General features: G+C 33.4%; 2 protein-coding genes across 2 annotated transcripts; both read left to right on the plus strand.

Moving 5' to 3' along the window:
* Positions 1-9,554: 9,554 nt before the first annotated feature.
* On the plus strand, positions 9,555-10,280 carry LOC129233314 (zinc finger protein 239-like; the record flags this gene model as incomplete). The annotated part of the gene is made up of 1 exon (XM_054867364.1): positions 9,555-10,280. A coding segment is annotated over exon 1 (726 nt), but the record flags the coding sequence as incomplete, so codon positions are not given.
* A 39-nt stretch (positions 10,281-10,319) lies between these two features.
* Positions 10,320-10,781, plus strand: LOC129233315 (zinc finger protein 239-like; the record flags this gene model as incomplete). Its single annotated transcript, XM_054867366.1, has 1 exon — positions 10,320-10,781. A coding segment is annotated over one exon (462 nt), but the record flags the coding sequence as incomplete, so codon positions are not given.
* Positions 10,782-13,396: the final 2,615 nt, after the last annotated feature.

Below are 13,396 nucleotides of genomic sequence, written 5' to 3' on the forward strand. Positions count from 1 at the left end.
CCTGTGCCAAAATAACTTCCGATTATCAAAAATATTAAAATCTGTACAAGATCCAAAGGGATTGAAAACTCAACCACGAGGTGCAATTCCCCGCAAAGTACGATTACAAAGGAAGCGTGGCTTCAAAATTAATTCTTTTATTAAAATGGAACATAGACCAAGCTAATCTAAGGTAGTATACGTCAAAATAACTTTCATTTGTCGAAAATATTAAGAAATGAACAAGATGCAAAACTATTGAAAACTCAACCACGAGGTGCAGTTCCCCGCGAAGTACGATTACAAAGGAAGCATGGATCCAAAAATAAATCCATTCATTAAAATCAAACACGAAATAAGCTAATTAAATTTAGCCTGCGCAAAATAACTTCCGATTTTAAGAAATATTTTTAATATTTACAAGGTGTAAAAGGATTGAAATCTAAATCACGAAGTGCAATTTTTCGCACGAAGTACGATTTCAAATTTAATATGGCTCCCTAAATAAAGTCATGAAAATTAAACATTAAATAAGCTAATTTAACGCTGCATCTGTCAAAATATTTTCAGATTGAAAAAAAAAATATTATATTAAAATATTTGCAAGATGTAAGAGGAACAAGGGAAGCAGATTTTCGCGAAGCAAGTCGTGAAAAGTTTCATGACACCGGTGTAAGTCGGCCACTTTAAAGTAATTTGGTACTTCTAAAAATTGATTTTTAAATCGATAGCGTATTATACAGCAGAAAAATAATGTATTTGATGCCATGTTTAGTTTGTCACACACGTTACAGTAATCTTTCCAAAAAAAAAAAAAAATTTTTTTTTCCTATAATAATGAAAAATGACTTGATGCTGGTTGTCTTCGTTTTGAAGAACTGAAATCAAGTCTGCAGATGCTGCGGTGTTGACCTTAATTGGGTTCGGGGATCATATCTGCTGGACCGCAGAGGGAGGGGGGGTTCAGTTTTCACCCCCCCCCCCCGATCAATGCTCTAAGCCCCTAACGCAGTGTAGGTGTAGCAAACGGGAAGTGGTCAACGAATCAGCGAGGAGAGGGGCAACATTTCAACTTTTCTTGCAGGTCAGTAAGTGACGTCGCGTCTAGACGAGTGATTACTAGTGTTCACTCTAGGAAAAAAAGGGCAAGGTGCTGGCCTTTGAAAGGGGCACTTTTTTAAAAAAAAGGGCACTATTTCAACGCGGTGTCCCCCCCCCCCATCCAAGACCAATGATGCACCACTCAAAAAGAACTGAGCGCCCCTCAACCCTCCCCCCCAAAAAATTACGAAGAGAAATAACACTTAAAACACCTTGCAAAAATTCAAACAGTCTAGCCTGCACCATGACCTCCCCCCCCCCCCCCCCACCTTGATCGCCGTCACCACTGACTTTAGTATTAAATGTGATTTCATCCTGAAAACGCACTTGTGTTCAGAATAGCGTTAGCTCACCCCCCCCCCCTCCCCACACACAAATGCCAACTAAGCTAAGCACATTTTCCACACTCCATAGGAACATTTAGCTAATGCTGAAACTTGGCTTTGGGTGTTTTTCAACACTTTTCAGGCCATAATTTTAACTACCTATAAGAGTAAAAAAAAAAAAAAAATTCTAGGCATTTCAAAACCTTTTGAATTTCAATTTAAGAAGAACAGTATTTAATAACTGATCCCCCCCCCCCTTTCCTACCAAAGAAACTGCCTAGTAATGTGCATTGTGCCATTAAGTATTTTAGTAGACATCAAAATTGTGATGAGTATAAATTCTTCTTTTTAAAATATATTACACTTCAAATAGAATAATTAACTTAAAATACTGTGTGCAGTGCTTCAAAAATGCAGTGGTAGCAAGTTGCAAAACTAAAAAGATTTTATTTGAGTTCTATTTCCTAGTCTTGGAGTTGTTCAAATTCATAACACAAATGTGTTCGCAGATGTATGCGCTCCTAAATGCAATGCATAAACAGCTTGGTCCAAGCTAAGATTTTAATCTCAGACAATTTTTGTGAAAATTTAATATTTTGCCATTTTAATTTTGTGATTTTTTTAAAAATCAGTTATACAATATTTATGAATGAAAAAGAAACAGTGCAAGATTATTTCAGTTAGAAAAAAGCACAAATAAGTCAAAAGTATGCTTTTTATTATGTCAATAAGTGTTTTAAATAATCTGTTGTATGAATCATACACAGATAAAATACTTAGCAAAAAGGAAAGAATTGAATGAACGTCCTGTCAATGCGATGTTTCCATTTCAAACGGTTTGGGGGGGGGGGGATGGGGTTAAAAATCCGAGATATTAAAAAAATACCCTTGTATTTTAGCCCAGTAAGCTTTGTACTATGTTCTTCTTAGGAAACAATCAGAAAGTTAACTTTCCAGAAACAGATGTTAAAAGATTGCTACACAATCACTAGCAATGCGCTATAATTAGCTAAGCCTAATTTCCACGTGCAGACGAAAAACGGACACAAAGGGCTGAAATGTTAGGAAATTGTCCTATTCCCTTTCTCATTGTTGATTCTCAGAAGATCAAGGATGGGAAGGAATGAAGCAAAGATCTCTCCCTTCCCAGAAGACCCCACTCCTTCCCACAACCTTACAAAAACAAGCCCTCAGTAGAAGGGAAGAACATGCCTTTGTTTCCTACTGATAAGCCTCTTTGAATTCTGAGAATCTCATCCCTTCTTCCCCTAGGTATTTGCTTCCCCTTTTGTTTATGGGGCCGTTTTCAAGGTGAAATTCTGGGAACAAGGATAAGACATTGGCGTTTTTGCAGACGATCGCTGGACAAATAAAATTGCCCCGATATCGCGGCAGGTCGAAACGATGGTTGAGGCATTTTTTAAAAACAAAAGGTGCAATTTCTTATTTTTGAAAAGGGCAGGGCGCATTTCGCGATCTAAAAGAAGGGCATGGCGCTGCGCCCTTCAAAAACAGCCTAGCGGGAACACTAGTGATTACCACAGCATGAAAAACTGGTTCCGAAAGCACAGTGCAATCGATAACTTCAACTTGGGGGGATTTTTTTTCCCCTTTGATCACCCGGTGGCGATCGGCGCTGAAATCTTTGGTAGCCATTAAAAATTTTTGGTCGCCAATTGGCGAGTGGCGACCGCTAATCTGCACCTCTACTCTGAAGTACTTTTGTTTGTACTTGTCCCTTTGTCTCTTCAACTTCATATTCTGTTCTTTAAGTTTATCTAGTTCTATTTTCATTAATTCTCTGTTTCGCTTCCTTTTTTTATAGCCACTAGCAACTCTGGAATGAGATGGGGTGTTTTCAGGCACATCATGATGTTGAGGGCTTTGAGGAGGTGTCCCGACAATTAACAGTGCCTGTTCTATTTCTTTTATCTTTTCTCTGTGTTTTTTAGCACGCTCACGCCAGCCTTTCCGTATCTTTCTCTTCTCACGATCACTCATTTCACAAATTTTTTTTCTTGATGACTTCTTTCCTTATCTTTCCTTTTAACCTCCTCATATTTCTCAGGATCAGCTTTCAATTTCTCTCTTGCACGCCTCATACTTAGTTTTTTCACCTCTCTTCTTCTCTGTATTTCTTTCTCAGATTTAATTTTAGGTTTTTCTTTTTTTTTCTTTTTTGTTTGAGCTTCCTCCATTTTGACTCTGGAAATTAAAAGAAAAAACATTTTTAAGATTTTATCCTGAAAACAGTTTGTGTTTTGATAGCCATAATGCAGAATTGAAAAAAGGCATAATTTAAATAAAGCAGTAGGGTCTACAAATAGGGTTTGTCTATATGAAGATTATGCATGAAGAGTATATGAAGGTATGAAGACAATGCCTTCAGGTATAAACCTTCAAATATATAAATAAATTCTAAAACATTTTCCAAAATGGTTTAAAAATTTTTAATTTCCTACACAACTGAAGATACTGCCTGAAAGTTTTTTTAGAAAGATAGATATAATGAAGAAATAAAATAATTTCTTAACATAAACAAGCAGCAAAATATTAAAAAAAAAAAAAAAAAAAACCCTACGTGAGAAATAAATAAAACATATCCATATCATTTGCTGCCAGTTTTTTTTTTCTTTCAAAGACATTATGTCTGGCATATATATTATAGCAATGCTTAAATTTCAACTAACTTTGTATTTGAATCACATCAATTGACATAGTGTCACATCCATGGACAAACTGTGTCCACAGATGTGATGTCCACGGATGTGATAAAAACAACCATTTCCCACATTTAAGAACATGTGCTTTTGAAGTTTTGAATTCAAAGTTGAAAAACAAATATTTTACACTTAATATTATCAATTCATTGAATTATTGTATTATCTCACCTGGTTATTTTAAATCTGTATGAGCCACAGATGTGATGAGCTGATCTTTACTCTCTGTAAATCAAGGACAAAAACTTTAAATAAAGTCACAGAAATCTCAAAGCAAGCTTCTGTTTCTGTTCCACTGAACAAAATGGCTTCTTGAGAGTTGATCCTTCAACCAATACAGTTTAGTACTGCCACATGGGAGAATTTATTGGCACTTTCTTTTCTGTCCACAGATGTGACTATTTCTCTGGTTACAGGCATTAAACTTGCAATTAAATAAATATGAAAATTAAATTTTAACTTTAAATTTTTGAGAAGTGTGTACTAAATGTGTACTTGATCAAAAATATAGCTTAAGTAGCTAATTTCTTGTTTGGTGCATAAAATATAAAATAATGAAACAAAAAAAGTGAAGCGGTTACAGTCCACGGATGTGATAAATCACATTCTGTGGACTAAATTTAAACAATAAATAAAATATTTTTTTCTCATTTAGCAACTTCAATATATTCCATCAGTTGTATTAAAGTGTTTTTAGTCACTTGAATTATTTTCTAAACTTTTATTCTTTATAGTAAAAACCAGAAACACAAATTCCTGATTTTTCTGAGAATGACCCATCAAGGTCCGACTGTGTATGTATATATATATCACGAAAGAAGAGAAAAATGAACCCTACTAGTTAATCTGAGGGTCCAATCATGGAATTAAAGCAAGAATAAGAAAAAAGACGGGCTAAGTTCACATTTTTTCAAACATGATCTTGTGGGTGATTCAATACAATTATAAATGCAAGTTCCCCGCCCCCCCTCCAAGATCGATGGCATACCCCCGCAAATTCTACTAAACACACCGTCTCTAAAATAAGAACAAGACCCCTCGAAAATTATCCGTCCCAGTTTCAATTTCACAACATGCAAATACTCCCCCTCCCCCGGTAGGCTCAACTGATTTGATGCAGCACAGGTTCAGATGTCATGTATTAGAGATGTACCGAGTACTCGGTAACTACTCGGTACTCGGCCAATTTGCCGAGTACTCAGTACTCAGCTTACTCGACCAATTTGCCAAGTACTCAGTACTCGGCGAAATTTTGATCAGGTACTCGGCCAATACCAAGTAGTTGTAAAAAATGGAATATTGATCAAAGCAGATTTTACAATTAATAAAAAAGTGCAAGCATATAATATACTGCAATCATTTACAATTCAAATTTACAAGTAAAATTCAAATTTTGAGAATAATGAAGTTTGTTATACTTCAGTGGAGTAAATCTTATATTTTAATGTCCCAAAGTTGATGAAATTTATTTATTAAAAATGGGGCAAAACAGGTAAGTACAGAAAATATGAAATGTTTATATTATTAAATGGATTTTTGCCACCTCCAAAATTATTTGTAAGAAGTATAAAAATATCTTTTCTTAAAAAATAAAACAACATCAAAAGCACAAATGTGCAGGAACACTGCAAACACGTGTTTTGGCATTACAAGGAATGCTTTTTTCCATGCACAAAATGCTGAGCTTACGGATTTAAAGACATCCGACAAATATCTGATTTTTTTACATTCATTAGCTCACATTTTATGCACTGAAAAAGATGTTTCTTGTAATACAGAAACACGTGTCTGCAATGTCTTGCACATTTGTGCTTTTAATGTTGTTTCATTTGCTTTTAAAAATTTTAAGTTTGCTGGACTAGAAATATAGATTGATATGATGTGTTTTAATTCCAACTTAATTAATCCTACCTTTTTTGTATTTGTTTATCTTTACTTTAAAAAATAACTTATTTGTAAAATTATCAACTTAAATAAAATCTTTTAAATAATGCAAAATGCATAATTAAATTTCACCTGGAATTTTGTTTTAAAAACTATTATTTAAACATGGAGCTCTGTACTACTACTCCAATGAGTTCATAATTCGTCACATGTGTGTGGGTGGTATTTCTTAAAACATAATTGGAACTCGGTACTCGTTCGAGTAGTGAAAGGCCTCGTACTTGGTACTCGGCTACTCGGCCAAAGTTACTGCTCGTTATGTCTCTATCATGTATCATAATCCGGTTTCTTACTCCAACTTTAAACAACAAAAGTCATTTTTGACTCTGATACTTAATTGTATTGCGGTACAAATTTGTAAGCTGTCCCCTCTGTCAAATCTTACATCTCCATATTTTGATTATTGATTCATATCAGATCAACTAAAAAGATTTTTGAGTCAATATTTTGTCAGTTTTTTTATTAATGTGTTTTTATTCGTGTCCTCTCAACAAAAATAAAAATCTGAAATTACAGGAAGGTTTTCCTTTGCTTTTTGAGTAATTAACTTTTGTAAAGCAAAAACTGGGTTCAGGGTTTGTGCTCTAAAATCTTGCAATGGAGAAGGAACATTTTAATTGTTTGAAGAATATTGAGTATTTTTTAATTTTTTAAAGAAGAATGTTTGATGTCTAGAGTTTATTCCATGGTTATTAATGACGGTTAAATCCTTTTCAGCATTGATGTTGGAGAAGTTATTAATATGCTCTGCTCAGATCTGAAATTGACCCACTGGTACGACTTCCAAATTCTCCATCTCAACAAAAGTAATTTTCAAAGATTTTTTTTTTTCATTTTACTTCTTTATACATTCAACATTCTGTTCATAGTAAGTCTTTCATCGAATGCATTTTCGTAGTTGAATGGAAATATAAAAGTACATTCACATAGCATAGTGAACTAACACTTCAGTAATTCTATTTATATTGTACTTATAAATTTAGATTTGAAAACTAACTTTTATTTCAATCGAAACAACACCCACCATGAAAGCTTATCTGTTTATTTTTAAATTGAGAACAGATGTTTCAATTTACCTATTAAAAATAAAGCAAATGCTGTAATTTGTTTCTCACGACCCTTATTTGTATAAAGAGAAATAACAACAGCTGTCAGGATTTTTATTGTGGGTTCATCCAGCACCTCTGGTGATTTAAAAAAAGGTGACAACATTTTTGTACAGAGGTTTTTCAAAAAACAAAAAAGCACATAAATACTTGTTGAATGTTGTAAAAATATATTCATCCTAACTGAAATTGCATGGCTTAACAGGGCCCAATACAGGCTGTTTTTCGGTACTTTCACAAAAATCGTGTTTTGAAATCGGTACTTTCACAAAAATCAAGTAATAAAATCAGTAACTTCACAAAAATATCGAAAATTTCACAAAAATTCTCATTTTAAAGTATAAAATTTATTTCTCTGTTTAAGACAGAATATACTCATAAAATAAAATTATAAGCAGGTTTAAATGAACAATCGCTTAAATTGAAACCTTTTTGTAGTATTTTAACTAATTTTTAGCTGTTTGTCACCAAAATGTATTTATGCAATATTAACGCAATCATTAAACATCTGTTTTGAGGAACCGTTTTTCTAATAATTTCCTACATTGTACACAGTACATAGACCATTAAGCTGAAATTACGATGGTATTTTTCGTACTTCTTAAGTTTTTAGCCCCCCCCCCCCAAAAAAAAAAAAACGAAACATGTTAAAAATAATACTAAATGACATTTACACTTTCGAACTAAAATTTCACTTGTTCTACTACTTCTTTTACGAAAATTAGGATGCGTCTAAAATTTCACAAAAACAATGCTGATAAAAAAACTTTCCCAAAAATAGAATGATGCAATACTTTCACAAAAATAGGTAGCGAGAAAAAAATCCTGGATTGGCCCCTGCTTAAAATTATTTATAGCTCTATAAAAGTTAAAAGTAGTTTGGTAGAATGTTTAAATAGAGATTCAGATTGGTATGATTTTTTGAAAAACAGGAAAAAGTCAAAGCTTTTCGTTACCCCCCTGCACCCCGGAGTATTTCATCAAAAACCGAAAAGGGCTGGGCTTCTTCTAAAAATCCCCTGGTTTTTTTTTCAAACATTGGCAAAAAGTCTTCCACTAACACTGCAGATACTTAATACAGTAGAAGACCTTTATAATGCACACCTTGGGACCAGAGTTTTTGCATTATACAGGTTTTGGCGTTATATAGGTCAGTTCACAAATTTTTAAACTAATATTCAAAATACATCTGTATATTAGCACTTCAGAATGAGTTTTATCTGTAGTGAATGTTAAAGCACTAATTATACATTGAGTCATTCACAAATAAATATGTTTCTTTATTACAAGAAAGTGAAATATCCTGCACTCCTGCTAGCTTCGTGGTTTGCATAATAACTGCATTTTCAAGAACCATTTGGTATTTTCATATTACTGTGAATGCTGATTTTCATTTAAAAGCTTTGAATTAAGATGAAAAGATGAAAAACTGATTCAAAATTTAATTTGCCTTACAATTTTTATGTTTGCAAGCCAAAACAGAGGGATTTTTTAAACTTCCAAACTTATTGTTTACTTCTGGAAAGTTGTGCGGTTTATAGCGAATTGCGTTATACAGGTCGGCGTTATAAAGGTATTCTACTGTAGTGCAATAGGACTTCCATGATTTCGTTTGAGAAGTCAGAAAAGAGAATACAATCAATAAAAACAAATCTGTATAATCCTAATAACTACAGAAATAACCTGAAAATTTAAAAGAAAATCACAGACTCACACACACAATTTTATTTTTAGTGTGACAAAGGGCTTAAGTTGTTTAAGAAACCTAAAAGCAAAATTCAAGCTACGGTAAATGAATTTTCTCAGTGCTTTAGTTGGAAAAAATAGTTTGGGTTGACTCACCTTGGGGTTTGAAGGACTCGTCAGAAGGAAAAAATAGAACCTGTTTACATTGCATTTGTAATATTTTTACTGTAAAAGGGGGATCCAACATTTAAGGGGATGCAACCCCTCCTCCCCCCTCCAAACAGCCCTTACTGTGTAAACAGAACTCTTGACTGTTGTAGAAAGACCATTTTGGTGCCAGGAACAATGTGCAGGAATATCTCTTTTAGCCCAGCTCCATTCAATAACAGCCCCATCATAGTTAACACGATTTCTGTCAGTACTCTAGATTATAAACAGGTCCTAGGGCATGAAGCTGGGCAATTATATAAAAATCTCAACTTTTTTACAAGAGTACATCTTTTCGCATGGCATTTTTAAAATTAGCTTTGTGAAGAATAAAAATTTGATTTGTTTTGAAAACTGAAAACGTTTTGCTTTTTCCCCCCGTTAAAATAAAAAACGTTTTCTATTTTTAGATCGGAGTTCAAACAAGGAGATTATGTATGTGACCATAGTTCAACCTTGTGATTTGCTCAAATTTGAAGCTTAAAATGGGAATGAACGTAGAAGACAAGTCATATTCCTGTGAATATTGTAAAAAGACATTTAGGTACATTTCATGTTGGAAAGTACATTTGAGGACACATACTGGAGAAAAACCGTATTCTTGTGAAGTTTGTGCAAAGTCATTTTCTCAGAGTGGAGACTTGAAAGTCCATTTGAGAATACATACAAAAGAAAGACCATATACTTGTGAAATTTGTAAAAAGACATTTTCCGTGAGTGGAAGTTTGAAAGATCATTTGAGGACACATACAAAAGAAAAACCATTTTCTTGTCAAATTTGTAAAAAGTCATTTTCTCAGAGTGGAAGTCTAAGGAACCATTTGAGAACACGTACTAAAGAAAAACCATATTCTTGTGAACTTTGCAAAAAGTCATTTTCTGTGAGTGGAAGATTGAAAGTTCATTTGAGGACACATACAAAGGAAAAACTATATTCTTGTGATATTTGTAAAAAGACATTTTCTGAGAGTGGAAATTTGAAAGTTCATTTGAGGACACATACAAAGGAAAAACCATATTCTTGTGAAATTTGCAAAAAGACATTTGTTCAGAGTGGAAATCTAAGGACCCATTTCAGGACACATACTAAAGAAAAGCCATACTCTTGTGAAATTTGTAAAAAGTCATTTTCTGAGAGTGGAAATTTGAAAGTTCATTTGAGGACACATACAAAGGAAAAACTATATTCTTGTGAAGTTTGTAAAAAGACATTTTCTGAGAGTGGAAATTTGAAAAATCATTTGAGGACACATACACAGGAAAAACCATATTCTTGTGAAATTTGTAAAAAGACATTTTCTGAGAGTGGAAATTTAAAAGTTCATTTGAGGACACATACAAAGGAAAAACCATATTCTTGTGAAATTTGCAAAAAGACATTTGTTCAGAGTGGAAATCTAAGGACCCATTTCAGGACACATACTAAAGAAAAGCCATACTCTTGTGAAATTTGTAAAAAGTCATTTTCTGAGAGTGGAAATTTAAAAGTTCATTTGAGGACACATACAAAGGAAAAACCATATTCTTGTGAAATTTGTAAAAAGTCATTTTTTCGAAGTGGACATTTCAAAATCCATTTGAGGACACACACAAAAGAAAAACCGTATTCTTGTGAAGTTTGTGCAAAGTCATTTTCTCAGAGTGGAGATTTGAAAATCCATTTGAGAATACATACAAAAGAAAGACCATATACTTGTGAAATTTGTAAAAAGACATTTTCCGTGAGTGGAAATTTGAAAGATCATTTGAGGACACATACAAAAGAAAAACCATATTCTTGTCAAATTTGTAAAAAGTCATTTTCTCAGAGTGGAAGTCTAAGGAACCATTTGAGAACACATACTAAAGAAAAACCATATTCTTGTGAACTTTGCAAAAAGTCATTTTCTGTGAGTGGAAGATTGAAAGTTCATTTGATGACACATACAAAGGAAAAACTATATTCTTGTGATATTTGTAAAAAGACATTTTCTGAGAGTGGAAATTTAAAAGTTCATTTGAGGACACATACAAAGGAAAAACCATATTCTTGTGAAATTTGCAAAAAGACATTTGTTCAGAGTGGAAATCTAAGGACCCATTTCAGGACACATACTAAAGAAAAGCCATACTCTTGTGAAATTTGTAAAAAGACATTTTCGAGGAGTGGAAATTTGAAAGTTCATTTGAGGACACATACAAAAGAAAAACAATATTCTTGTGAAATTTGTAATAAGTCACTTTTTCACAGTGGAAGCTTAAAGCGCCATTTGAGGACACACACCAAAGGAAAGCCGCATTTGTGTGATATTTGCTAAAAGACTTTCATTGACACATCAGATTTGAAATGCCATTTAAGGATACACACACTGCAAAAAAACCACATTCTTGTGATAATTAAATTAAAAAATTTCACTACCAGTTGTTATATGACATGATGGTGTGGTACACTTGATAGTGATGTTGGTTCACTTGAAATATCTTTGATAAAAACAAATTCTTGTGATGTTTCTGAAAGAACCTTTTCTGATGATAAAATTTTTTAAAGGCATTTGAAATGTTCACTAAAGGACCTCATTTGTGTTTTTCTTTTCTTTTCGTATATATTTTATGAGAGCACGTGTTGAGCAGACATTTCAGAATAAGCACCAACGCAATAGTAGAGTGTTGTGATTTTTGTTACGTGACATTTGTGTGATTTTTTACTGGTAACTGTTTTTGGGAATACTTTCTTAAAAGAAGCTATTATTGTTTCGATTATTACAAATGAACATTACTGTAAATTAAACTATGAATGTATCTATGTTTCTGGATATTTCATAAAGAAATATATTGTTCCTACTGATGATTGCAACACATCATTTACTTAGTATGTGCATAAAATGGCAAATGATTTTGGGAGGAGATCCCATTGGCCTTAAAGACACACCATATTTAACTCCTTTCCTGTTTTCCTGAATTGAGTTCCAGCAAAGCAAATGAAACCGAATTAAGGAGTGCCCAATCCGAGGTCCTTCAATTGTATATACGGTATTTCCATTTTGTGAAGCCCAAACTCAGTTTGTCCTATGGATAATTATTCGACTAACCATTTTCCCTGTCGAGATTACCTTTCCAACAACCCCAAGTTGGTGCAACAATTGACACTTTTAATTTTACACAAGAAAAGTAACGTTTTGAACTACTTTTTGAGGCTAATTTGATTCACACCATCATGGAAAAGATGATATAGATATGCTCAAATTATTTGAAAAGGAACACCTGAAGCCAAAAAGTGTATAAAAAAACTTGGTGCCTGCAAATAGATAACATGCTGAAATGAAACAAAGAGTTCTATAATAGGGTAGAGGAACGACTCGTATACTGCTTCCATTGGCCGCCATGACCAAGCACGAAGACCGGTTTGAGAGAGATTAGAGTGGCAAGAACAGTAGTTTTGTTATGAAACGTAATGAAATTCATTGGCAATAAATATCGGCACTGCGTCAAATTGCTGATATTTTCCCTCAAATGCAATTTCAAATGGAAATAACGGTGGAATATGCTGGGAATTTTTGTCAATTAATTTGAGGTTAAACTGTATAAAAAGTTTTAATGAATGATGTATAAAAACATAATGCAAAAAATAAATTAAATAATTAAATAAATATTGAAAAATTAAAAATTGGAAAGTAGGGTATTAAGATGGAGAAAAATGTCTGTCGGGCTATCTGTCTGTCCCCCCCTCCCCGCTAATAACTTTTGAATGAATAATCAGGGGTAATTGTGTTCCGGTATTTTACCGGATTTTCGGTATTTACATCTTTATTTCCGGTATCTTCATCTTCGAAAATACCGGAACCATTTTATATTTTCAGAAAAACCCACTTTTGTAAAATTTAGGTCGATGTTTAATGAAACGCCGAAAGTCCAAATTGAAGACGTTTCGTTTGGTTTAAAGCGTAAGCTACCGTCATATTTTTCAATCTCTATGGTAATTATTGAAGAACAGCTGGGGTGAGAGATGGAATAAAGGCTAGATAAGAAGAGAAAGGAGTGTTACTTGATATTTTTTCCCCTTAATATTTTCTTTTCAAGATGTCTAATATCGTGTCTCTGTTGCATATCTTAATATGCAGATGATGTAACTAGGGTTGCCCATTCCCCCCGACTGCGATGGCACCCCTCAATTTTACCAAGCCCCCTTTTCCCTCAAGAATTGCCACCCACTAATAAAAAGACTTAAATTCTTCTAAATTAATTTCTCCAAAAGTTTCTGTGGTATAATCTGCTTCATGACGATCCCTCCCCCTCCCCTCCCCACACAAACACATGAAAATACTTGCTATAACTATATTATTAGATTAAA

This window comes from Uloborus diversus, unplaced genomic scaffold (genome assembly GCF_026930045.1).
Source record: "Uloborus diversus isolate 005 unplaced genomic scaffold, Udiv.v.3.1 scaffold_329, whole genome shotgun sequence".
In the NCBI taxonomy this organism is placed as follows: Eukaryota; Metazoa; Arthropoda; class Arachnida; order Araneae; family Uloboridae; genus Uloborus; species Uloborus diversus.